At 37.7% G+C, this 27,764-nt stretch overlaps 1 protein-coding gene across 1 annotated transcript; it reads left to right on the forward strand.

Annotated features, from left to right (window-relative positions):
* The first annotated feature begins 351 nt into the window (after positions 1-351).
* Positions 352-27,075, forward strand: WDR41 (WD repeat domain 41). The gene is made up of 13 exons (XM_072859887.1): positions 352-513; positions 4,342-4,457; positions 8,639-8,687; positions 10,533-10,664; positions 11,027-11,089; positions 11,600-11,711; positions 13,080-13,142; positions 14,379-14,489; positions 15,795-15,979; positions 18,932-19,053; positions 20,048-20,136; positions 21,949-22,082; positions 23,886-27,075. The coding sequence occupies exons 1-13, from the start codon at positions 463-465 to the stop codon at positions 24,036-24,038; spliced, it is 1,380 nt and encodes a 459-aa protein (XP_072715988.1). The 5' UTR covers positions 352-462; the 3' UTR covers positions 24,039-27,075.
* The last annotated feature ends 689 nt before the right edge of the window (positions 27,076-27,764 follow it).

Consider the following 27,764-nt stretch of genomic DNA (forward strand, 5'->3'; position numbering starts at 1 on the left):
AGGAAACGGGTAAGACGGTCACAATAAAATGGTAATAATAATTATTTTGCTGTAGCATAAATTTCCTCTGAAATTGGAAGACAACAAGTAAAGAGGTTGTAAATATTTTCTTTCTGCCTTATACGTAATTAACACGCGCAGCAGTGAAGCTGCAGCATCGGCCCGCAGGCCAGCCCGAACCAGCCGGCGCCGGCGCCGGCGCCGCCTCACGCTTCCCGCCACACCGCCGCCCCCTCACAGCGCCCCCCGGCGGCGCACGGCACCCACTCGGCGATCGATTGCTCAGGCCCCTCTCGGCCCCGCCCGCTGGAGGGCTGCTCTCCGCGAGCAGCTCGATTAAGAAGGCCTTTCCCTCAGCGGGAGCCCCCGCCCCCGGCCGTCCCGCCGAGCGCAGCAGGCGGCGAGGTACGGTCCCGCCGTCGTGGCCAGCCGCCCGTGGCGGGGACGCAGGTGCCGCTCCCGATGCTGCGCTGGCTGATCGGCGGCGGCCGGGAGCCACAGGGCCTGGCAGAGGTAAGGCGGCGGGCGGGCGTGGCGGAAGGAGGCAGAGCGGCTCGCGGTGGGAGGCGGGGCCAGAAGGAGCGTTGGGGCCGTTGGCGGGGGCGAGGGCAGCGTTGTCCCTGGGTCAGGAGCCGCCGGCCGGGCTGGGGCGCTGGCCGTGGGGACAGCTGCCCTCACGCAGCACGGCGCCGGTGGAGGGCCACGGGGAGCTTTAGGTGTGGGGGGGAGCGCTACGAAGAAGGGGGGCGCTGGGCGGTGGCCCTTTCGTCGGGGTGGATCTGCTCTCCCGTGGTAGCGCGGAGGGGCCCTGCGCCGGGCTCTCCGGAGCAAGGGGCCTTCAGAGCTAGCTCGCAGCTTGTGAGACTTTCTGCTGTTAGCGAGGGTTGCAAGCTTCCTTGAAGAGAAAGAAGGGAGGGGAAAAAACACAAAAGCAAACAGCAAAACCCCCGACCTGAGCTTGCCCAGGAGCTGAAAGGCTTGGGAGCCCTCCCTGTCAGGAGCGTCCCGGCTTCCTCCCTCCTGCTCAGCGCGTCCTGGGCAAGTGGGGGTTATGTTGTATAGCTTGCAAGCATGTGGAGTCCTGCCCTCGGGGCTCCCCGTCGATAATGTAAATTATAGGCAGTAACTTCCTAGTTACGTGGCCTCGTTGTAGTCTGTAGTAGCCTTCTAGCATTTCTTCTCAGTTTCTCATCCATAAAATAAACTAGGCCTATATAGTATACTGAACACGGACATCTTTCCTGTTGCCTTACTTGGAAAAAGAGTTTTACTGGATTTGAGGGAGAGATTGTCCCTAAGACTCTGCTGAAGTTCTCAGCCTGGGTTTAACAAGACTTAATTAACACTATTACTGGGCTCCCAACACTTGGTGCTTTTGTAATCTAGACAAATATGAGGAAGTTCTTTTTCAGATGCTGTACCTGAGCAGACCATGACGATATCATGGTTAATTTCAAATGCCAGTAGTTGCTTTGATGGAAGTTTGAGTCTGTACCAATTTGGAATGACCATGTCTGGGAATGCCTCTGACCTTTGTCATCAGTTGAAATGTTGGTTGTATTGCAGTCATATTTAGCAGGTTTGTGTGCAGTTGTTTTTAAAAGGAAGATGGGAAATACACAACAGCTTTCTAAGATGTGCTAGAAAACTACATTGGTGTGTGTCCCTCTCCAAAGTTTAAACTCTGGCTATGGTTTAGTTGTACTGTGATTTTATAAAGCATGAGCATGAGTCAAGGTGTGGTCCAGTTCTTCCTTGTTCTGCCATTCGTACCTTGGTTAAATCCGATCCGCAGGACTTCCGTTCTCGTTGCTGCCACTGGTTTGCTGAATGGTGGTGATCGTTTTGCTTCTCTGTGGAAAAACTGAATAAAAAAATATGGATAAGGGTTAGTCCCTAAATTATTTTTGTTCTTTTTTTCCTGCATAATGTAATATTGTTTCATCTAAAGATCATCTTCATAACCATAAAATCTCTCTGTACTCTTCTTAAATAGATAAGGAAGCCCATAGCAGAGTAGAATAGAGAAAGCCTCTGGAAAAGCTATCCTAAATTCATGAAATGTAGATTTCTCCTTCCCCATTTCTTTTTTTTATTGTGGAATTGAAAATCATTTAGACTTAAGCTCCTGAATCTCTTCAGTTGATGGCCATGCTGTACGTCTTAAGCAGGGTGGCTCTGGTAATGGGAGCAGTCTAACTGCAGTAGCATCGTGGTCCATATAAGCTAATTTATCATGCTCCATGATACATACATAACTATGTCTGTGTACTCTTGTATCTATATTTTTGGTGAATTGTTTTTGAAAATCCCACTTTTAAATGCCTCAGATCATGGGGTTATAGGAAGTTCTGGAGCTGAGATGAATGTTGTGGTTTTTTTACTGATTATCGTAGTGATGCTTACAGGTCCTGCATAAAAACATGCAAGTTGGGAATGGATTCCATTAGCATCAGCGTCTAGCTTTCTCTTCTAAAAACTTGGTGTTGCTACAAGAGAGTTCAATTAATAGTTTATATCAAAAATAGATTTCTTCAGAGAAAGAATGCACATGTAACCCAACACCAGTAAATATTAATGAAGATCTGAAGAGAGCATAGCTTGTTGTATGACAGTACTGAGGGAAAACCTGTTATTTTGTTGTTATCTATAGTACTTAATCAGTACTGTATCTTTCGATATTCACAGGCATTCTTAGAATTAAGAAAAAATAAGATTAGACACATTGTTCAAAAGGGGTAGCACTGTCTTGTACTGAATAGGAAGCAACAACAGAATATAGAATTGGGATGCTAATGTTACAAATTCTGACTTTTTCAAAGCAATGTTAAAATTGTTTTGTGAATATATGGTTCTATTAGTAAATAAAAATGGAAGTCTTCTGACTACAGCATTGCTAATGTCATCCAGGGATGCTAAGATTTGCTTAGGATTTTTAGAGCTCTCAATTTTTTCTAAGGAATATTTTGATTAGCTTTTGACAGCTGAACTCCATGTTTCCATATTTGTCCAACTTTTCTTTATAACCATGCAGACTCTATTTGCGTTATTTTAAATGGGAACTGCTATTCTCACATAATTGCATAAAATGAGGAACAGTTGCTTCATGAAATGCATCAGATAGCACAAAACTGAGATAAAAATCACAAGAACTAGCATTTTGACAACCTCTTAATTTTAAAAATAGACACAGATTTCTTTCCCTATTTATTAACGTTGTAATTCTTAACTTCTGAAGAGTAGTATCATGGTACCCATACAGAAGTAATAGAAAATAATCTATTATTCCTACAAGAAAATGTTGAAGTTACTGAGAAGAATATGTTTGTCTTTCACGTAGGATTACCTGTCATGTATGCTGCATGTTGTGCAGTGTTCAGTAGTTACTGTTTTACAGTGTAGGTTCTGTTGAATTCCTCAAAGAAGAGACAGTCCTGGAAGTAAGACGATGTTGACTGTCGTGTAAATTAAGTCTAGAAGGAGGAGAGTGCTGTCACTGAGTTACTACTGAGCTCTTTAGATTTTTTTTTTTTAAATAATGTCTAATAGCAAGTTGTTCCAGAATGTGGAAGACCTTAAACACAAAAAAGTTGTCTTCTATTGAAACAAGCTGATGACTGAGATTAGCAGAACTATCGTGCCTTGAAACTGCAGTCCTATGCAATATTTTATTGACCCTGCCTGGTGATCAGCTCGCTCTGAGTGATTGATTGTTCTCTTAATTAATAGTCTACTGGGGGTAATTGCAGATGTTGTTCTATAAAATGATTAATCATTCTCTATGTTTTTTAAAGTGGTTTGCTTTGGCATTTTGTGAATAGAGTCCCAACAGATTATTTATAAATTATGTAACAGAACAGCATTTATTCTTATTTATTTTAAATATGTCCTCTTTTTATAGGATATTAAAATTGAACAGTAGATGAAAGATAGAAGAGGTTCACAGACCTCTTGGAAGAGGTGTAATTTAATGAACAACTGAATGTATGGTGAATTGAGTCATGAAGCTGGCTCCACATGACAGCTCATGACTAAAATGGGTTTTCATCTTGGTGTATCAGTGATGAAAGCAGTACAAAATGTTTTTGTTAAACAGAAAATACTGTATTATAATTTAAAATACATGCTGTAGAAGATATTATTTACATGAAATAATAAGAAATGATCTTTTGTAATGATTTTCATTAAGGCAAAATGGCATTTCAGAAACTTAATTTAACTTCAATTATAACTATACATTCACACATGAGTCTATATGTAGATTGGTAGACATTACAAAGACCTGATGAAAATAATTATGTCAGTGCAAAATAAATTTCATTCCTTTTTTATGAATTTTAGAAATCATCTGTACAGACAATTGGTGAAGAACAAATACAGAATCCTTACACGGAGCTCCTTGTGTTGAAAGGTCATCAAGATATAGTACGATTTCTGGTGCAAATAGATGATTGCAGGTATGAAATTGCATTTCAAATTGTTTCACAGCATCCTTGACAATACTTCAGAGAATATTTATGAAAATGTAGTCATTTTTTTTTAATCCTCTCTTTTTATTTTTGGTGGGGGAGGGCAGGAAAAGCCTGCAGTTAAAAAAGGCAAGGGATGAACACTCCCTTTTCTTGGCATGTTACTATATCTTTTGGCTTCTCTTGTAAGTTATACTTTGAGGAAATAATGGTGATGCAGTTATGTTTCTTGGTACAAATTCATTTGTTTGAAAGAAATGCCTTTAGCTAGTTCAGCCCTTCTTTTTCAGGCAGTTCCTGGATTGAATGTTGCCTTCTGAACATGCATAAACACGTTTTCTCCCAGGACAATATGCAGTAGTGTCTGCTTCTGTTCTGAGTGGACGCATGTCTTACGTTTTTGAATTGAGGACAGCTGTTATTTCACCTTTTGGTGCTACAAAAGAATGTTAATAGACTCCTACAGATACACTGTAGTAATTGAACATGACATTCTCGACAATATTGAATGTTGCTGTTCATTCTTTCCAATTTTTTGTTACACTTCTGAAACTCTACTGCTTACTTCACTTGAGCTTTGGTTAATGCAACTTTTTTCTGAACTTCTCAACTTTGCAAATTTTCACCAGAATGGTGAATGACTACTTAATGGTGAATGGTGAATGACTACTTACTAGTCAGAATGACTACTTAATAAATTCAACATATGTGTAATCTCTGCATTACATATCTCCTCCAATTTGATCTTGTTCAACTTGCTGTACTTCTTTGAAACCTGGCAGTTCCTCTGTTTCTCTCTTCCAATTTTTATCTTTGTGCACTTTTTTGTATATTCCCTGTATATTCTGTTCTTAGTTCCTTGTAGCTAGGTCCAATTTTATTGTGAACTCTGAGGGTGGAGTTATCTAAAAACTGGAAAACTGGTTATGAAGCAGAGATGAAGTCACTACATTTACCATTGTCACTTTGGAAGTGTGACTGAGAGAATGAATTATGATAGTTTTACATTATGACCTGACTTCTATCCTAGCTTTGTCTAAATTAGCCTTGCATGTTCTCAGGTTTAACTTAATCCTGCAAGAGAGGAAATATTTATCTGCTTAAAAGTAAGGTTGTGAAGCCTTTAGTCAATAAGTGTAGTGACTCTTGGCTGATGTGGTGAATTAAAAAGAAAAGCTTTATAACTAAGAACATAAGTAATAGGCAAGAGGCTCTGTGTTAAGGAGCTGTAGTAATTTATATCTTCTATGGATTAGGCACAGAAGGGGATTTCTAATATATTCATCAATACACAACACAAAGTTAACATGAGTAAGAGTTTGGTTTATATCCTTGTAGTGTACAGCAGGTGTTTTGTAAGGGAAGGTTCTCTCCTTCCCCATGCAGGTTGTTTGGGCAGGTGGTCTCTTCTGAATTTGGAATGCCTGCAGAATCTTATTTTCTAATAACTTTGTAAATATATATGTATAAAAATTTCACAGAAGACTCCATGGAGAATTTTTAGCTTGTCAATTTTCATTCTTAATGTCATAAATTATATATATATCAGAAAAGTTACATGCATTACCATAAAATTTCTTTTTCTGCATTATAGTAATCCACCAGAAGATTCATATAAAAATAGAATAATCTTCTGGGTTTTTTTTCAGTCCTTTTTTTTTCTCTAGCCAAGTTATTAAAATAACCTTTCGTCAAAGTACATTTTTCCCAAAACACATACTCAATAAATGTAATTGGCCTTTATAGAAATACCAGAGTATTCTTAGAGTGCCCGCACTGTCTGATGCAAAGAAATCTTTTACCATTTTGGGCTTCATTGTATGGTAGCAGGTAAATTATTGAAGCTAAACTAATGATAATCAGTGTAAAATGAAAGCCTGGGTGGCTGCATTGAAGATAAGTTATAAAATAGCATATGGATAAGAAGTAAGTTATATAGCTGGCTAGTATTCTGGGCGTTTGAGGAGTTTAATAGAGTCACTTCACTGGACAGTAATTCTAAGGTTTTATTTATCAAGAATATGGTAGTTTCTGGATTGTTAAACAGCTGATAATATTTTTCACTTGATTCTTTTCAGTAAAATTAGTATTGTTACTCAGCTTCTGAAATATTTTTATTTAGTTTTTGCACCTATTCCATTGTGTGCTTTTTGTCAACTATTGTAAGCCAAGTTTCACGCTTCAGGTCTTTAGATAATATCATCTTATTGAGAATTTTGCAGAAGGATTTTCTTGTTTTCGCAGTGGCTCAGCTAAAACCAGTGAGTGGAAAATTTTCTCAGATTGGTTTTTGAAGATACTAAATAAATCCTGTATAAATGTAACAGAAAGCTGTGGTTTTTTTCTTCTTCTCTCTTGTACTTTTTGAACATGAAGTAAGGGTCATATTGATTGGAAGATCGCTAAAGAAGGCTAAGCCTCAGCAAGAGTCTTCCAAAAAATGGACTGATATAAAATTGCATGTAATACTCTAGCATTTGACACATTAAACTAAACAGAGTTCATAACACATTTTAAGAATAGCCTTTTTTGTTGCTCATTTGACCATTCCTTGCCCCTTCAGGAAACAGACAGGGTTATAGATGATGATGATCATGACTGGAAAAGAATCGGGTGACCCGTGAATCTCCACCTTGGTGAACAGAATGTAACTATAGGATAACTGACTCTATAATATACCTTTATATTTAAAGAGAAGTCCTGGTTAGAAGATGAGGGGGAAAATACACAAAACAGCACTCTCTTGAACTTCTGTGTTGATGAATTACATTCATGCCTTCTTTCAGACACCAGTTTTCTTCACAGAATTTTGTTCAGGTGGCACACAGCTCCAATATTACTCAAGAGAGGAACTGGAATTTAAAGGGTTATTGCTGAATTGTGAGAGTCTTACTATTTTAAGTTCTTGACTTTGTGACAAAATAAGGTATAATAGAGCTAAAAGGCAACTAAAGATAAGAAATTAATGTTATTAGAGGTGCGCATGGAAGATTGGTTTTTGCTCTAATCTTTTTAAAGAAGGGGCTTGATTTAATATAAAATAATGAAAGCTGTGAAGAAAGTACAGCTTACACTTTTTTTTTTTTACTATAATAGAATAAAACAGGAGGATATGTGGAAGAAAGAGGGAGGGAAAAAACCCTATGGCTTTATGCCTGCAAACTTATTCTGTTAGCAAGTTTCACAAACATTGTAATTGCAAAGAATCTAAAAGAAAGGACGTGTATAGTTAATGAAACAATTCACAGCTGGTAACAGAAAAAAATTCAGAAGTGATGTAACCTCTCTTCATGACTTTCTTGCACATAGTACAAATCTTAGTTCTCTAAATACTGTTTAACCCTTGATGAAGGCTTAAAACAAAAGGAAAAAAATAGAAGGTAGGTATATTTGCAGGTAACAGCTGAATTCAATTTTCTGTGGAAGGTCTTGCTTCTATTCTAGGCTTCCTCAGCTCATAGTACACCTTTACTGGGATAGCTGGGATGTATGCTCCAGTTACAGCGTAGCTGTGGTGGTGATAAGGTCCAAGTGTAGGCAGATGGTTAGATATTCACTCTAGCCTAGGCAAAAAGATTGAATTTAGGTCAGACTTTGTTAATGTGAGATTACACACATATAACACACTAATATGAACTTGTTTTTTCCTCATATGGTATGCCTTCCAGCTGGATTTTTAGCAGAAGTCAAATTTAGCACCTTAAATGCACTCCCTTTGGGAGTTCTTTTAAGCCACAGTTCAATATTGTGATAAATACTGGACTCCTCTACTCCAGAGCTGAACTCTGACTGGTTTGTAACTTGTTAGATATCTTGCAGTCAGTTGGCTCTGACTAATAGTATTTGGGTTTAGAGTTCGCTGTTATTTGGTGTGTAAGATCTTGTATTTTTAAACAAGATAATTGGTTCTGTAACACAGGATTCTATTTGTAATAGTAAGTATTGGAATTTTTAAGCCTTGTTCTTATATTAAGTATACGTTGATAAACACCTATTTAAATGTACTGACTTCAGTTTATAAACTGTAACTGGGATTTATGAATAGGTGTTTGTTCTTTAAAGCCAGAGTCTGATATATCTTGTAAATATTTTCCTTACATAACTGTTTACTGCTTTTCCATTACATTATGCTATATTGAAGTTTTCACAGCTTTTTTTTTTAATTTCAGATTTGCATCTGCAGGAGATGATGGAATCATATTTCTGTGGAATGCTCAGGTTAGCTCTTTTTTGGGGGGGATAGTGTGTGTGCCCTGGACAGGGTAGAAGTTGGATAGGAGTTAGAAATGTCTAGTACTGAAAAAGCAGAATGGCTGCAGAGCTACTGTTTGAAAAAGTAAAAGTGGAGGGATTCTGTCAAATCTTAGTTTACAGAGGAGAGCTAGGAAAACAAAAGTTGTGTGAACCCAAGAGAACAATAAGTTTTAAAAGTTAGAATGTTTTGGGAAGACATAGTGATTTTTAGAGAGATTTGAGATGAAATGATTATGTGAAAAGCAGAAGTGTGTATGAACTTGTGGCTTTAATTCTTCTTTTAAAATATGTTCAGTGTTTGCTGTAAACACTGAAATGTTGACTGGTAACACAATGAATGCATAGCAAGGTCTCAATCCTGCCAATATTTATATATGTACTTAAGTCTTAAATACATTTCTATGGCTCTATGAGCAATATCTATTTGTAGTATAACTGATTACTCTAAATGGAGAGCTTTTGGAAAGACTTGGAAAGACGAAACTTTTGGCAAGACACCAAAGTCAGCGGAAGTTAAACACTTCATGCAGTGCAGAAACAAGGTCTTAGTTGCTTGCTGTGATAAGATCTTTTTATAACTTTTGAAAACCTTACTAAGACATTAGATTTATCATGGAAATAGTGCTCTGTAAGTGTGATACCCACTGTTCTGCTCTTCTGCTCTATGCCTCCATATAATTGACAAAATTATAGAGAAGGGATGAGGGCTAGTATACAAGTTAGATTATTCAATAGGAGGTCTAAAAGGGAGATGCACTGTGCTGTCTAAACTGTGAGTATCAAACATTCAAATTAAGGAAGAAAGAAATCTCAGACTCTAAACTTTTTTAGAAACCTTCTGAAAAATTTGTGACAGTTATGATGGTGTAATTTTGAAATATGGAAGGGGGAATGTGAAACTCTTCCTGTCTTTGAGCAGCTTCAGTTAGTACTTTGCTGTTGTTGAAGACCTTCTATAATTCTATAATTTGGAAAAGGAAATTGTTTTTGAATGTTCAAAACCATGTATGTGAGTATATATACTCAGTGTTCTGAGCAGTTTGTGAATGTAAAACTCTTTTAGATATCCAGCTTAGGAACTGAGTCCCATTTTTTACTTCTGTAGGATTTTTAATATGTTTCTGTTAAAGCATATCTTTTGTAATTTTAATTTAAAAACTTAACCCACAAGTGTAAAGAAGTTTACGGTTATAACTACCCTGTATTTTAATTGCTTGTTTAAAATTCCAGTATGCTTCTGCATGTTTATTTGTAGGGTTTTGCCATTTAACTAAACAGAGCAGAAGTAGCTGCAGTTATCTAAACCACCAGACTGAAGCTATAGATAATGTACATACTCAGTAAAGCTGTCAGGAAATCAGCAGTACTGTGTTTGCCATAAATATAGGTCAAGTTTTTCTAATCATTAAAATAAAAAAAAAACCCCCACCTTTTCAAGAGAGGGTTTGTCAACAAATCTGAATGACTAGTATCCATTAAAAAGGGTGAATGGCCAATATTTGCATTAAAATGAAATGAATTTAATACAGAACTTAGTTCTTAAGGGCTTTTAGAGGATTTTTTTACTCTTAGAGTAATTTTTATTATGTACTACTCTTCTACACTTATACTTAATATGTTATTTAATTCTAGGTAAGATCTTGAACAGTATCGAAGGTAGTAAGAAGTAAATAATAAATTACTTTAGAAAGGGGGATTTTAGACTCTTAGAAATTCTTGCTTTCAAAAGTCATTTGGTACCCATGTACCCATGCTACAGTTGGCATTTTCCAAATGTTACCCTTAGTTTTCCATGTTTTTATTTTTCAGACCGGAGAAAAACTTTTTGAACTTCATGGACACACACACAAAATTACAGCTATAGCACCATTTTCTTCGTCAGATGCTTCTGAAGAAAAAAACAATTTGATTTTAACAGCATCAGCTGATAGAACAGTTATTGTATCCTTAGATCTGGAGAGGATTCAGATTTCTATGAACTTTTTGTTGGTTTTTACTTTTAAAGGTAGCATAGAGATAGGCTGCGGGTTGTTTAAATTTATTGGCTGATAATGTACAGTAGGTATAATTGGATTACACTAGGATTTTACTAGTTATTGCTCACAAGTAGATGCAATCCTTGCTACAAAAATGAATCCATAACAGACCTTTATTAATATGCCATTTTGGCCAAATATTGAAAAAACAATCGGGGTTTAGAAGACTGAGTCTCTGCATACCTGTTTCGCAATCTGTCATTTAGTTACAAACACAGCAATTATAACATACAAAAACCTTTCAGTTTCCTTAATGAATAAAGTCAGGTTTGGGACTGCACTAGTGGCAGACAGGTTCAGAAAGTGTCATGTTTCCATTCTACTGTAAAGGTAAGCTGAGGAAACCCTAGGTATGTCTGTTGTTTTGTTGTATACAAGAATCGATTATGTGTGGTGCATAGGCCATATGGGCAGGTGTGTTAAAATGAACAGGAGTGTTTGGTTTAAGAACAGGTACATAATGAGTGGCTGAGAAGTGGGCACAATTCTTAATTTGTTTTTGGAACTCTTAATACCTAAATTTTCTTCTTGAAAGGATGTAGAACAAAGGTCATTGTATGGCTTGGTTTTGTTACTGTGTTGGAAAAGGCAACCTACAGTCAAACTAGTTCTTGAATGTTAATAGTAGAGAAAATTCAATGAAAAATCAGTTTTTGCATTGTTGATGGAAAAATGTAATATATAGTATGTAATCAAATCTGGATTTCTCAGGAAAGTGACACCTTAATACTGTATTTCATAGTACTTACAGCTTTATGTAGCTAAAGCTCATGATCATTTCACTGAGAAATTCCCTGTAGAACTTTTGCAGGGAACATATATCTGATTTTTGTTCTGCAGTGTTTGACAGTTCTTCAAAGACTGGATGTATGGTTGTCTGGAGGGAGTGATCTATGTGTTTGGAACCGAAAATTAGATCTCTTGTGTAAGACCAGTCATCTTACTGATGCAGGTAAAAATGTAAATGACTCATTATAGCTGTTAAAGTGCAAGTAAAATGGATCTGTATAATGATGCAAAACCAACTTGGCCAATTCTTTTTAATTCTAATGATAACATTATGTATTAGAGCCACACTATTTTTTTAAATGTCAGAGTTAATTGTTTCAGAATTAAAACTGCTTTTAATCTCTTGTGCTGTGTGAATTTTAGACTATGTCAAATCTCAGTAACTGTACATTACAGGGCTAGACCTCAGATGCTGATTTATACATGTTTGCTGTAATGTGGACCAGATCCTTTTGCTGTCTTTCTCTGTGAATGAGTGGGAATTTTATTATTCCTAATTAAAGCTTTGTAGAGCAGTAAAGATTTCTTTTTATTATTAAGAATCAGTACTTTTGATGTAGAAAATGCAGGTTTTGATAGAAATACAGTAAATGTAATCAGATCTCAATGTCAATCATGCTTTTCTATTAATAACCTTATATATTATCTGTCCATGCGAAGAAAATTGTTGCATATTATTGCTGTACTTTACAAAGATACCTGTGAAGCTGTGAATCAAATTCAAAGTTGGAACCAATATTTTCCTTATTTTTGTCATAGAATGGAGTAGTGGTAGGCAAAACCTTCTGAATCTTCGAGGATATTAATACTTCTTTTGGTTCAATATGAAATATCATGCCAAATACCGGTTGGAAGTGGTGCTGTAGTGCTTAATGTGAGATGCTATTGAAACTTCTCTTCAAGGGGTCAATGGGATGTGCAGCATGGGCCTTCTCTTGCCTCCTAATCTCTTGCTTCCTTTGTGGGGAAGGAGACAGATTGCTTATTCCTTGGGGAATTTTCCTGTAATGGTATGGCAACACAGACGGGGAGAATTCTGTGCAGGATGAAGGCAGAGTAACAGCAAGCTGAATGTTTTATCTTGGGCCCTATTTTTCAGCTGGCTCTGCACCATATTTTAGTATCATGCATACTGTGGTAGTATCAGTATCTAATAACTTTGGTACTGCGTATGTTTAGAGTCTCAATAATTACAACAGTGTCCTTAATATTGTCCAGCATGAGGACATAAACAGCTTAACTGTATTTAAAATGAAAAGATTATTGATTCTCAGCTTCACCTCAAGTTTGACTTTGAGAATTCTGCTGGATTCAGGACCAAAACTCCTGACTCTACCTCCATCTGAGGTAATCTGTTCACTTCCAATGCTGTTTAACTTTCACTTCAGGCAATATGCTTTTATTTTGATAATAACTTATAAGTGGAAGGAATTTTATGAAGAACTTTATTAATAAAGGAATTAACAGTTTGTGTGTTTTCTTGTGGCCAACGAATATCCTTTTCTCCCTTATCTCCTGTATTTTTTCAAAGGTATCAGTGCTTTGGTTGAATTGCCTAAAAATTGTGTTGCAGCAGCTGTTGGCAAAGAGCTAAGTGAGTATGTTGCATTTCTGTTAAATGTTCATGTTCCTTTATAACAGCTGCTTATTGGAGACATGTGTAAAGAGCATGCTGCTGGAATTGTATAGGAAAAGTAAATGGTATTAGGCTGTGATTAGCAACCTTCTTCCTTTTTCCCTTATTTGACAAAGAGGCAGACAATACTGATCTAATTCAGGAATTTTGTTGAGATCTGCATGACAAAACTTTTCTATATTCTTTGTTATTGTTATTACTGTTATTGCCAGCTGTCCAGATCTGATTGTGGCCATCTACACTTGTCCTTCTGGAGAAGGTCTGAACTCATTATCTGAGCTGTCGGATACTAGGCGTCTCTAGAGCCTCCTTATCCCAAGATCAGGAGTATGAGATACTGCCGATCTCATTATACTATCTAAAGCTATAATGAGACAATGTAATGGTTTCTGTTGCTCACTTGGGGACAGGATTTTCTGTGTATGCAAACTGTAAATCATCGGCTAGCTGTTGGTGGAGAGTCTTTTAAATAAGTGTTTTATAAAATAACTGAAATTTCAAAATATGGAAGAAAATCCAGGAGAAAAAGTAGAGCACTGAATCATCAAAACAACAGACTTTGCTCAATATGATTAAACACTTAGCTGAAAAATAGCAGTCTGATTTTCTGATCAAAGAATCAGGAGCAAATTAAAAATAGTCGTCTTGTGTTTAGACATTGGTATACAATGTAAACTTCCATCTGAACTTCCCACAGTTGTTTTATAGTGCCCTTGAGATATCATAAAAGAATTTCCAAGACTGGCTAAAATAAAGTCTTAATTCCTGGCAATCTTGATTGCCTTACTAAAGAATTTTGCATCCGTAATAGTTTTCAGTCAGATGAGCCCTTTAGAAAGGTGCTTTGCTTTTAGTTTACCTATCCATAAAGATGTCTAATACTTTTCACTTCTGATTGCTGCAACTTCTGATCTTGACTGATTCTCTGAATTTCAGAGTTACTAGGCTGAAATGTTTTATCCCATAGTTGCTGTAGTAAGAGGCCTTAATAATAACACTGAAATAATGTATTCCCATTTTTTTTGGTGTTATGAGAGGTCATAATTGGCTTTGCACATCTTGTACTGTCTCACTTTATATATAATACATTTTAGTTTGTGTCTTTCTGAAAATAATGTGTTTTATTTAAGCATAGCTACATTTTATTCTGAATGATAAAGCTTATTTATACAATTTCTCTCTCTATCTTTGAAGTAATTTTTAGGTTGATTGCTTCTAATGAAAGGTCTGAAGGTTGGAATCTCCTTGAAGTAAAACGTCTTGTTGACCATCAGGATAACATTTTGTCATTAGTCAGTGTCAATGGTAAGAGTCGTTTTATAATGTTGCTAGTTTTGTTAGTTACCAGTGGGATATTTCAACTATGTAGTTTTTATTGGGACCAAAATTTTAACTGGAGTGAAACTTCATAACCAGTAGATGAACCTTCCTGTGTAGCTTCAAAAGTAGTGAAATGTGAAAATATAATGGCTTTATTTATGGATTAACAATGAAATGAAACCAGGCAGGTTATGGTCTAGGAAAGGCACAAAAGAGGCAATGTCATTGATGGGAATGGAACTCTGGGTCTTCCTTCTGTTGGGAAAGTTTAAAATGCAATTTTTTCCTTGTTCCTTCTGATTCTTAAAATGGGACATACAATGCCATGTCCTTTGCAGTTGTAGTCCCAAGGTAATGGAAAGTTCTGGGTGTGCGGATGTGGGCCTGCGTATAGATCCATTATTTACAGGCTCTGGAAGGTGATGCAGTCTCTGCTGCTCATTGGGGCAATACTGAGTTATTACCTGAAATTCTGTCTACTCTACTAGAGGTATCAACCCCTTCTACTTTGTTCTTCCCTGTCTTTTTTTATGGAGCACCCTCAGAGCCCAGGACAAGTTATTCCTGGTGTGATTGTGTATTTGTCATTGAGCTTATTTGTGTCAGCCTTGTTGGCACAAAGGGGCTGTGGTACAAAGGTAACAAGAAGCTGGAAAGAAGAAAACTTGGATTCTATGATAGCTGTTTCTGGGGTTTCCTGTTGCCATTATTTTTTCCTTTTTGATGAAGGGAAATGGGCTTAAAAAGACAATATGCTACCTGTGTTAAGTATTATTGAAGCAGTTCCTTTCCATGTGTGATTAACAAATTCATGAGCAGCTATTTCAATCTTGCCATTAACTCATCTGTTTAATTTGTGATCAGTATTTCTGTTTATGGCAAAGACATACTTTGCTGTGTCTGAGGGGTGCTGATACACCTACTTGTCCAAGGAATAGAAGGGTTTTGTATGTAGGCAACAAATGAACTTCAAATATTTGTACATACTTCTGATGGCATTCCTTGCCTTTGCTATACCGTACTGTGCACTGTGGCTGGTGAATGTTCTTCTTCCTAGTTTTAATTTTACAAGAGAGAGCTCATCTCCTTTTGCTCATCTAAGCTATGCTAGGTAATGAAATCAGTATTTACTCAAAGGGAGAGGTTTTTGTCCAGCCAGTTACGTACTGCACATTCTACATAGCTTCACTCGAAAATGGGCTCTCTTGACTTCCTAAGGTTGTAACTTTGTGTGAAATGGATTTTTTTTATATCATGTGATTTCTATGTGTGTTGTTTTTCCCCTTCTAGATTTGACTTTTGTGACAGGTTCTCATGTGGGTGAGTTAATAGTTTGGGATGCACTTGACTGGACAAAGCAGGCATCTGAGTGCAACTTCTGGGTATCCTCTGTCCATCCAGATGTACAGCCAGAAATAAAGTTATCCCAAAGCCCAAATGAAACTTCAGTTCAACACTTAACATCTGATGAGGAGGTAAAAAACTTTAAACAGAGTAAACTACTTCAAGTGAGCTAGCATAACCTTACCACAGAAGGCCAAGTATTTTGTGTTTTCAGTTTGCTTCTTTTAATATGAGAGGCTTCTTTAAAATGTGCACAGCTATTTTTATACAGTCAACAGTTTTTATATAAAATTTTGGTCATTGAGCTAACTGAAGGCTTTAATATGTTGATGGTATGGGAACTAACATAATGCCAGTGACAACAGCATTTCTTTTTAACTGATGAAGATTTATTAGTTGTTTACAGTACCACTAGAGAAAAATAAACAGGAGGTGTGTGTTTTGATGGCATACATCTTTCATATTCCATGGTTCTGGAAATGCAGTTTCCACAATAATGTGCTCCTTAAACAGTTATAGCTGAGGGTACTGTGAAGTGAATTAAAGAATAGGCACGTGTCTGTGCTTAGTAGTAAACAGATATTGCTGCTTCCATTCAGATGGGCTATACTCAATTGTAAAGAGCACAAATTTGGGTCCAAAATCCAGTCTACTGTAATCATGCTTTGGAGATAATCCAAGAATTATAGGTCAGAATACTCGGGTAGAATCCAGTTATTGTTCAGGAATCACTAAAAATCCTCAGGTTGTTTTTTACTTTTGTGAAATGTTACCAACTGTTAGTGGCAAAAGAGAAGTTTCATAGTTGGGGTACAATGGGATTCTGTTTTTGGGGCCTGTAGGTCCATTGCTGGGGAATTATTAAGAAAGGGATTCCTGGCAATGGATTCAGAGATATGAGCTATAACGAAATAAAAGCTGTGGAAAAGACTGAATGTAGGCTGAGGGCCAAGTAGTCACCCAAAATGTTTGTTTGTTTGTGAAAAGAGCATTCCTAAAACACCGGAGAGAGAAACATTGGGGGATGTGGCTGTTGGGGAAAGATGTAGTTGTCTCTAAAGGTAGGATTTCCACTGGTTTTGTTGTGGGTGCTAGTTCAAGAAGGAGCAAAAAGCCAGTCCTGTTCAGGAGAAGTTCTATAATTTGGTTTCAAAACATTTTGATTCCTTGCTTGAAAGCTACACAAGATGTGTTTTAAGAGAGGATAAAAGAATTTTGGGAAATTCAGAAGTAGTTAAAACGTTCAGTGTGGAATCTGAGGCTGCTGAGGACTTTCTTCCATTCGTGGAACTGAACTAAACATATTGTTGCAGAATTTTATGTATTGTGAGACTTCTGAATGGTGGGAAGAAAAGGTGGTTCTAGCGTTATGTCCTGAAATAGTGCTTTTAGGGCAGAGGTGTCTGTATTGTAAAGTTCCTACTTAGAAAGTGGTGAAGAAATGTATTCCTATAGTGAATTACTTTGTTACCTGCTATCTAAAAGCACAACACTGTTCTTCATGTTAAAAAAAAAAAAATAAAATTGGTGTTTTCTCTGTTAGGAACTTTGTCAGCAGGCTTAGTAGTTAGGTAGTTGGAGAAGATGCACTTGTCTAGTTTGACACTGAGCTTGTAGGCAAAACATCATTCAGAAACAAACGGGATGGTAAAGGTTTTGCAACACTAGGAAACAGTGTTAAGGAGTGCATCTGCTGTTCTGAAATGAGTCTGTGTGTGTTTTTAACTTGCCTGTTAAGATAAGTGTACGATTTATGCTTCATCATCTGTTATTTTCTTGGGGTTGGAGATGACCAGAGTTTTGCTGGGGCTTGTGTAAATAAGAGTGATCTGTGAAGAGCATCTTTTGCAAAGCTATAAGAGTATATGAAACTCAGGAGCCTTTCTCAAGGTGGAAGACTGTAAGGGAGAAAAGGTTGAGATATAGGAGTGGAAGAGTGATGTGGGAGGCCATTGAATTGAGCCTCACACAAAACTAGGAAAATAATAAAAGTGGGCTCAGTGTTTTCTCCTTGATTTGGTAGAGTGCTGTCAGAAGTCTGAGCTTAGTTTCAGAGCTATTGGAGCTCCCACCACAGATGTGCATAAGAAAAAAACAAAACAAAACCCAACAAAAACCTGGACAAAGAGTTTTGAACAGTGTCAAAATACCATTGAATATATATAGGAAATCTTGGTCAAAGACACTGGGTTACCAGTTTTACAAAATGTTGACAAGTGTGTAATGTGAACTGCTTATGAGACATTAATGTTTGGGCTGTGTAGATGGAAGTAGACCATTCAGGGAAAAGATCTAGCATACCATCACCAAAACAAGGTATGTTCAAAAATCCAAATATGTACTGAATGGAAGCATTTTGCACTCCTCTGGTACCAAATACTTATCATGTGTATGTATACATGATTGTACATTTGTCCTCTCTAAAATCATTACAAGTCATGAGAGGGTCCAGGTCCAATGATCTGTAAACTGTTTGTGGCTTCTTAGGGCCATGATGGTATGAGACGGAATCCCTGCACTTTTCTGAAGAAGAGCATTGAATGCAAAATGGTCCCAGATCTTTGCAGTATTGTGTAATACCTTTCTGTGAGAGTTCCTGTTCTACACTCAGTAGAGCCCAAATGCTTGAGCAGGACCTCTTTGTGCAGCTTCAGTTAAATTTTAAAAAATGGCAAAAATGCAGAACAGCTTCTTGTATTCTCAGTCTTTCTTGATAAAACAAGAGTTTGTCAAAACACAAGGCATTATTTTAGTGTAAGAACATAAATGTTTAATTGCAGAAATGTGTTGATTTTTTGGTATCCTTGGTTTCCACTTAGACTGTAAGCTACAGGGTTAAAATACAGAAAGGAAACAACTGCTTAGAGTATAGCAGGATATCTCTCATTTCCTCAAAAAAATTCCATATTTTTTTCCTATAACTTGCTGATTCTGTATGTTTGAGATAAAGCAGTAACATGAGGACAGAAACAAGCTAGATAATGCAGGCTAGATGATGTCATAGTACTGTTGGAAATCCATTACACGCAGGGTGATCTTTCAGTATATGTTTCTGTAAGTTGTTCCATGAATTTTCTTTCCAGTGTGTGTTTGCTGCTGTTGGGAAAGGCATATACGTATATAATCTTCAAATGAAGCGTGTGATTGCCTGCCAGAGAACTGCTCATGACTCCTCTGTACTGCACATTGAGAAGCTTCCAAACAGGTACGAGCCACGGTATATTTTCTTAATGCAGTAAAGAAATGCAGAACTTGGAAGGGTGGCTAGAGACAGTCTGCAAAGCTACATCTAATTTCTAGGGCAGGGACTTGATCTTTAGTTTGATCTGCTTTTATTAGATAGAGCTTGTTGATCTGATTTTTGAAAATGCATCATTGTAATTCAATGTGAAAAAACTATAGTCCAGTATGCTTGATGCACAGGCTCAGAGTAAAATATCTTGGCTATATTCAAAATAAGACTTGATAAAGCGCTTTTGTCTACATTGTGAAAATATAGCTTAATGGCATTTTACTTCCATAAAGCAAAGGCCTATGGCATATTCAGTAAATATTTGTCACTAAATATTTTGTAACAGTTGAAAGGTTTTAACAAAAAATAATAACTTCCAGCCTTTGTTTATTAGTGCTGAATTTCTAGCTGGAACTTATTTTGACAGCCAAGTTGGACAATTTGATACATATATATAATCTAATAGTTGAGGTGTTACATCCCTGTATAGTCTTGTTCAATGGAGCAAAAGTCTGTCAAAAGATAAAAATTAGGGCCTTGATCTTGTAAATGCATGTGTTATTCTAAACTGTTCTGAACATGTAACGAAAAGCAGTATCTTTCCTTTTGTTATTTTTCCATAAGAAAAAATATGGTTTTGCTTAATGAAAGTAAGCTTATGGAAGCCAGTTAGTGGAACTGTGTTTGCAGAGTCTAGACTTATGCTTTGTTTTACAGAGTGGCATGCTTTTAAAATGGGATTGAAAATGTGTATTTTTTCCCACCTATCTTGCAAGTCCATTATAGTTTGTCCTGCTACAAATGCACCCTGTTTTGTATGGAACATCTGGATGTCCTGCTACATTTGAGAGTTCTACCAAACTTGTGTAGAACCTGAGGCACTTGCTATCTCTTTTATATAAACATCACAAGGTGACTTGTGTGAGTAAGTATCCATGCTAGTGTTGCTTATCAACTGTTTTTGCAGGCAGCTGATCTCCTGCTCAGAAGATGGCAGTGTGCGCATTTGGGAGCTCCGAGAAAAGCAGCAGCTGCCAGCTGAACCGGTTCCAACAGGTTTGCTAGTAGTGGGGGGTGAAAAGAACATTTAAAAAGAATAATGAGAAACCCAATATTCACCATATAGGAATAGAGAGGCTTACACAGGCTTTGTAAGAAGAGATAATATCTTGTGATCAACCAACTGATAACAGGTGTGGGAGGGAAACTGAAGAAGACATGGGTGTACAAGCCCTCCAAGATCTGATAGGGGAAGTTAGAAGGTCCAGCTGAAGCAGTTCTGTGCCATAACTTATTTAGCTTATTTACAGCTGTATCAGCTGTTTTAACAAAATTTATGACCTCTTCTAACAAACCTTGATCCACTTCTCCTTGTACTGAATAGTGCTTGAACCTCTACCATGCAAAAGTAAATAGTTGCAGGACCTTGTGAAGAAAGCTAAAGAGAAGATTGCAGATGAGCAGCTGGCACCAGAAAAATGTGTTTTCCATATGTCCTCCTTGAACTTGGAATGACATTGGGACTCACTTTGAGGCTGTATCCAACCTCACTTACATACTACTTCTGGGTGTTGCAGTCCTCAGGGCTAGTTGCTAGTGTTTTAGGAAGCATTTTCCCCAAGTACAGACATTGCCTGTGTAGTGCTTGGGCTCTTTAACCAGGCCAGCAGCTTCCCTGGGCACTGGTAGTTGTGGTCTTGGACAGGTGCTCTCAACAATATAATTAGTATTATGGACTGTTCCCAGTAATGAGCTGTTACTCTTTTGTAGGAATTTTTTTTTGAGCTGTGAATAATTTTCTTGTTGTATCTTGTCTACCTAGTTATTCACCTGTTGATGGTAATTTTTGCAAATATCTTTCTGCTGCCTGGGTTGATTTAGAATCACTTTTTCAGGAATGTTCTGTCTTCAGTATTGCTGGTGACAGCTGATCTACACAGTTCTACTTTTTATTGTGACAAGTGGTATTTAGTTTCACATTGGAAATTTCTAACTTCTGTGATGGGAGACATTTGAAATAAACCATATGCAATAGTGAGATAGGTGGACTGCTGTTGGTTTGCTCTATTTTTATTCTAAGGAATCCCCTGAGTAGTTGTACATCTCTCCAGTTATCTCCCTTGCACCAGGGCCATAGTCTAGCACACTTCATGTTTTGTGTGCTGATGGGGCTGAGGGAAGGGTCAGGAAGAAAGTCTGAACTGCATTGTGTACAGAACCCAATTTTCTTACTTCTGTCAGTATTATTACACAGTTCTTCTGGAGACTGTGGCACAGATGTGTGTATTCTTGCTATCTAAATGGAACACGTGGAGTACTATCTTTGCACTCCAGTTTGCCTGACAGTTTGAAATCTGAAGGAGAAAGCAAGTGGGCAGTATAAAAACAGACAGTTCAGCATCAGAAACTTGCTTGTTACCTGTATGCCAGCACTCTAATGCATTAGTGCAGGACACACAGGGGAGAGACTGGCACCTCATTTCTCTCTGCACAAGTAACAGTTTAGGAGGACAGAGCAAAGGTAAATATCACTGTCCTGCATCTACCTTTGCTGTTCAGTTAGTTCATTTAGACAGTCCTTGGATTTCTTGCTAAATCTGTATATTGTCTCATCCAGGTGAGTAATTCAATGTTTGCTAAATTACATCTAGTAAGGACAAAAGACAAAGTAGCTGTGTTTCCTCCCCCCCTCAAGATGAATAGCCCAGATGTAGAAATGCTGTGCAGTACAGTGCTTCTGTCATTTTGCCATGCAGACTGTCCTGCTTTTAGATTTTAAGTGACTCCTGTAGTTCTCTCTTTAGCTAGAGGAAATATATTGTATTTGTGATTTTTGCCAAAATAAAAGATTATTTTTTTTTTCCCAAGGGTTTTTCAACATGTGGGGATTTGGAAGGGCAAACAAGCAGGCAAACCAAGCTGCTAAGAAGATGCAGGAGAATACACCTATGTATTTCTTGGAGCTGGTTGGTGATTTGATTGGTCATTCATCAGCTGTGCAGGTAGGTCAGCTTTAGTAAGAATAAGAAAAAGTAAATTTCACTTACTAATGTAATTTTGGCAGTGTTTCTTAAACAGCTGTAACTTTTGACTGTCTGGCTCTGAAGGCTGGGAACACATTAATTGTGTGGTATATTTAGTGCAGTGTGAAAACAATAATACACACTGTCTTAAAGTTCTAATGAGAACTCTAACACTCACTGATGCCCGAGGATTGTGTGTGCAGATATATACATACATGCTACAGATAATCTGGTGGAGTATTTGGTTTCTTTATAGACTGCAAAATGTACAGCTGGGAACTGCGTGTTTGTTCCAGATTTCCTCTTAAGTTCGCAATCTAAACAAGGGGTCATATACAACAAAACCCATTCAGGAATTTCTTAGCCCTCTGTGCTGTGAGCCTTAAGGAGGTCTTTTATTTTAAATCAGGTACCAATCCGTGCTTCTGTCTGCTTAATAGAGTATGTTTGGGTTTTTTTAAGTGGCATTTTCCCTCCACACCTTTTCGTGTTTGACAGACCTATTGGAGTAACAAACCACGTTCTTACAGTGGACTTTTATACGCATTCTTGGCAGGAGCAGGGGGAAGGGCAGGTAGAGAGGAGCAGTGTGGTTCTGGAGTAGTTGTGCTTGCAAGTGTTCATGAGACTGACTGGATTTCAGAACTGCCACTGCCAAAAGCTGAAAGCTTTTCACTAATAGCTAAGGCGTACCTTTCTGCTACGGGGATTTCTGCAAGGCTTTCTGCCCATCTCTACCATCTCTCTTTCTGAAAAACTGTTGAAGGAGGCCCTATTATCAGTATGGAAAGTTGCTATCTAAGAAAGAGGACATAGCGTGTAATTCAGCAAGAGGCACAGCAGAGAAGGAGAGGCACATGTTGGGTCTTTGCTGGAATGCTGCAGAGCCAAGGAGTAACTGAGATGCTGGTGGATGTGATTTCCTGCAACGTTCTACATATGGGAAATTCCATTTTTAAACTCTGCACAGACTGGAGCAGTTGTGGCTGGAAATGTTGTGTAGTGATGAAATGTGATGGTCAAAGTTGTGGGCTTGGCCAGAGTATTTCTACTGGAACCGCATAGCTAGTAAGTGGCTGTTTGCAGAGCAGGTAGGCTGTAGCACAGTTCTTGGCCTGAATGCTTCCCCTGACCAGATTCCTTCAAGCTGAAGAGTCAGGACACCGCAAGCATGCCATAGTGGCATCATGTGACCTGGTTCCATTGGCTGTTGTGTTGAACTGCAATTAGGGGCTAATTTTAGGCAGCCTTGTGGAGGTCTTCAAAGTCAGGGATGACTACATGACTTGTCAGCTTCATTGCTCTTGCAAAATCCCTCCACTGCTGCTGTACTTTTCTCCTGTGTTGCAGTTCTTGCTGGTTTGGCCTCCTCTGGGTGACAAGGCACATACTGATGTCTGCCACAGTTGTTCACTCTTTGATCCTTCCAGGCCTGGTGATGGTAGTCTATGGTGTTGTGTGGGAACAGGACAGTGTACCCAAGTGCTTCTATTCCTAAGAAACCAGGATATCAGAGTTCACACAAGTCACTCTTCTACTGCTGACTTGGAACAAGTTTCTTCAATATTCTGTACCTTAGCTTCCCTATCTGTAAGGCTTTAATGCTTTTTCTAAACTGAGATCTTTCAGTGTGAAGTGCTGTTTAAGAGTTGTTTTCATGTAGGGATTTTATGACATCTCAAACATATGACACATGTATTTTAGTCCAGCTGTACACTGAACATTTAAGCAAGCTGACAATCCCATGTGAGCGTCATGGTAATAGTAATTGTTTCATTGCAGATGTTCCTGTACTTTGGTGAACTGGGACTGGCTACGTGTTCTGCTGACCACCTCATTATTTTGTGGAAAGATGGTGAGCGAGAATCTAGGCTCCGCAGTTTAACACTATTTCAAAAATTGGCGCAAAATGGTGATTTGCAGCTCAAATTTTAAATTGCTCGAATACAGGCTATGTATGTGTAAGCTGGATGTGTGTTAAATGTGAGTATAAAGGAAAGTCTGAGCTACTGGGAATGTGACTACCAGTAAGGTTTACACTTAATGTCATGTATTATTTTGGAATTTTTATTAGTTGCTACTACTCTTCTCAAAGGAGAATTTTGCATGTTGAAACTTACTTGGCTTACTCTGTCAGCAGAAATGGTGTTCTTTTGAAAGGCAGAAGATAATGATGGCTTATTACATAGTTTCTAATATTATTCCTAGTGTTTAAAAATATCATGGGTGGATGTCAAAATTAAGATTTGTGAAAATCCTTAAATGGATCATAAGTAAAGCAGTTGGGGGCATTCCACAGTGTTACGTGCAGAAAGGAGGCACAGAAAAAAATCTGAGGTTTCCTGCTTTATGTAACTTATTTCTTGAAACTAAACTTTAGTCACTGATGGCTGAGATTTATGTATCTACAAAAAAACCCAAAAGAAACAGTTCTCAAATAGAATTTTTGCATTTGAAGTTACTATCCTGCACCAAGGATAAGAGCAAGAAAGAAAAGTAGGCAATACTGGTTTTTAATTTTTGGCAAAGCAAGGTATATAGATGCTCCTTGCTTGCAGTAGTTGCAGTTTTACTGTGAGTTAACCTACACTACTGGAGTTTATACAACACTGTTACCATGTCTAGCATGAAGCATGATTGATTTAGCTTGGTCTTTCCATAGTGCATTCATGAAATTAATTTGTATCTAATAAAAAGCACTGGCCTTATCATGGATTTTCAGGATGTAAAATACTTTCTTAAGCAGTAGCACTTGATGTGTTCAATACTAGCAAAACACTTCTGCCAGATGAATACTAAATTCTCAGCTGAAGTTTGACTGCAGAGAAATCTGCACCAAGTTTGTAAGGATAAATAGTATTTTAGAGTTTCAAAATAAAAAGCCTCTAAGTACACAATGCCTTTTTCAAGTCTGAGATAGCAGGAGTAATCTGCAAGCTAAACAGGAGTACGAAAAAACCCCCAACCAAAGCAACAAAAACCCAAAAGCAAAAAAGGGGGGGGGGCAAAGTTAAACCCAGAACTGATACAAAGAAAGTGGGAGGGAGGACGAGATAATGAGTGCTAAGTTACCATTCGAACACAGAAGAGCTAGGGGAGGGGGGAGTTTGGGAACTTAGTGGTCGTAAAGCCATGTAGAAGAGGGTGCTACTGTCCTCAGATCTACTCAGAAGATCCAGCACTTAAACAGTTTAGGAGTAAGTATCATGCAACTTTTCAGTGCCATCTCTTCCCTTTGAATCAATGAGAATTGTTTTCCGTATAGGAGACTACAGGGCTGTAATTCCAGACTTAAGATCCAGTGGCTGCAGTAAGTGCAGTTAAAACAAAGGGCTAAGCAGATCTTGACAAGAGCAGAAGCAAAAGGAGGAAGCTCCAGCTTCCTAGAAGTAACCAAGGAGCCTTTTAGACTTGCTTCCCCCTGTGGGCACTTGCCTTCCCCCTTCAGAAGCCAAGCTTTGCCTCTTGAATCTGACCATATATACTGATGACCATATATACTGACCATATATACTCATAATCTTCTTCCCTGGAAGGCAGGGCACAGGGACAGTAAAATTTTGAGCTGTATTTTTTTTCCTCAGTTTAGTCAACTTGCACAACTAATCTTATTTGAGGGTAGAGCTCAAGATGACGTATTTAAAAAACACAAAACAGATGGAGAAATAGTTAAATTACCCTCTCCTTTCAATTCAGGAATATTAAGTCAGTGTTAAATCTTGAGCTGCATGTTCTTTGCTCAGAGTGGCTATTCTATAGACCAGCACAAGAAAGGCGTTTGGATTACAGCTGATGATAACATGCCGTTGGGTATATGGTATTAAACTTGGGGGAGGAAGGCATGTTAAGCCTTTCTGCCTGTCAGTCTGCATTGTTTCAGCTTGTCTTCATCAGCAAGTGTTGCATTTTTGGCTACCCCAGTACAAGCTGGGGAGGATCAGTTTCTCTCTGGCTCCCTTTTCCTTGTTTCGATTGAGAAATACCTTATTTGCATATAAAGTGGGTGTTTACACATTGTTGCTAAAACTGTACAGTGAAAGCTTATAAAACTTAGGGTTTTTGGAGAGGCTACTGCTATCATCAGTTATAACCAGAGAGAGGGAACATAATTTTATTATCTTTTCTTCCTGTACCTTTACATATCTGTGCACTGATGATAGCATGAAACAAGCAGCTGTTAGTCAACTGGACAGGTTAGAGTCTAGGAGATCTGACACAACTGGCAGATGACAATTAATCTATGCTGATTTCTTTTGCTCTTAAAGAGGACATATCTCCACACAAATTACTTTCTTGCTTAGTCTCTGACTGTGGGAAGAAACACAGGATCTTGCAACAAATATACTGATTCCATATTAACGCCTTAACTTGTGAACCAGAACTGAGGCTGAACTTTATTTCTTAGGTTCCTTCCACCATTCTCATTTTCTTCCTTGTGACAGAAGTGTGACAAAAATAATGAATTGAAATGTTTCACATGGATGTAGTCTTACAGTGTTGCTGTATTTAACAAATTAAATTACGATGACAAAGCTTTGAATCTTGTGAAATTCTTTTCTCTAATGCAAGCTGTAGTGTGCGTTCAGTCATCAGAATAGTTAGGTACAACTGAGAGCAATAGATCTAAATAAAGGAATGGTAAAAGCAAACAGTTTACAGTATAAAAAAACAGAGGTTCAACTTATCTGAATAAAAATCCATGGAAGAATGTTGCAATAGATAATAAGAAAGAATGAATAAACATACTTCACCAGAAACACCATTCTTCAAGTATACACAACGCAGCATTTTAATATACAGCAACCTGCCTTAGCTATGACAAAAGTAAGGTTCTATTACAATTCTAACAAAAATATAGCTTATATACATTTTTCTGCACATACATTTTATGAATGTTTCCTTTTGTTTCAGAACTTGTTACAAAACATACAAAAAAGGTTGGCACATTATGTAAGCTACCTGCAGTAAACAACAATCATTGTAACTTTTCTTCCACAGCAATCTAAACTGGTTTGGGTTTTTTTTGTATTTTTTGGTTGGTTGGTTGGTGGTTGGGTTTTGGTGGGGTTTTTTTGTTTGTTTGGTTTTTTTCCCCTTTACTGGGTTCAATTCTTGATACAGCATAGGGGAGGTAAAGAGTATTTCTTGAGACCTTTCCTTTTATTGAGTACTGGACTGCTTCTTCAACTGCAGCCACAGCTGTGATGCTCTTGCCTGCAGCCTGGAGTGCACAGTGTTAAAAATCAGCAGTTCTGCTAGTATTTATTAACTGAATAGTATGAGAATAGTCTAAAATTTGAACTCATGTTCATGTTCTGCATGTGATTAAAATGAGATGTACAAAAATACGCATTTGTGCTTTGGAAGCTTTAGCATAAATTTCGTATCTTAAAACTAATGAAAAACTATGTTTGATTTCTAACTTATTTACATATTTTGAAATACTTTTTACATCACAAAACAAACAAGCATTTTATTAGGAGTGAAAAAGCAGTACAAATTATAATGCAGTTACAATTTATAACCTGGAAACCTCTTTTAAAAACCAACAGGTTCATTCTAGAAGTAAGTAGCACAATATATGGACTTATCATAAAATTTAGATCAGTTTAATAAAAATTGATGACCATGTGTACAAACACCACTTTGTAAAAAAGAATG

This window comes from Ciconia boyciana, chromosome 4, assembly GCF_034638445.1.
Source record: "Ciconia boyciana chromosome 4, ASM3463844v1, whole genome shotgun sequence".
Classification (NCBI taxonomy): Eukaryota; Metazoa; Chordata; class Aves; order Ciconiiformes; family Ciconiidae; genus Ciconia; species Ciconia boyciana.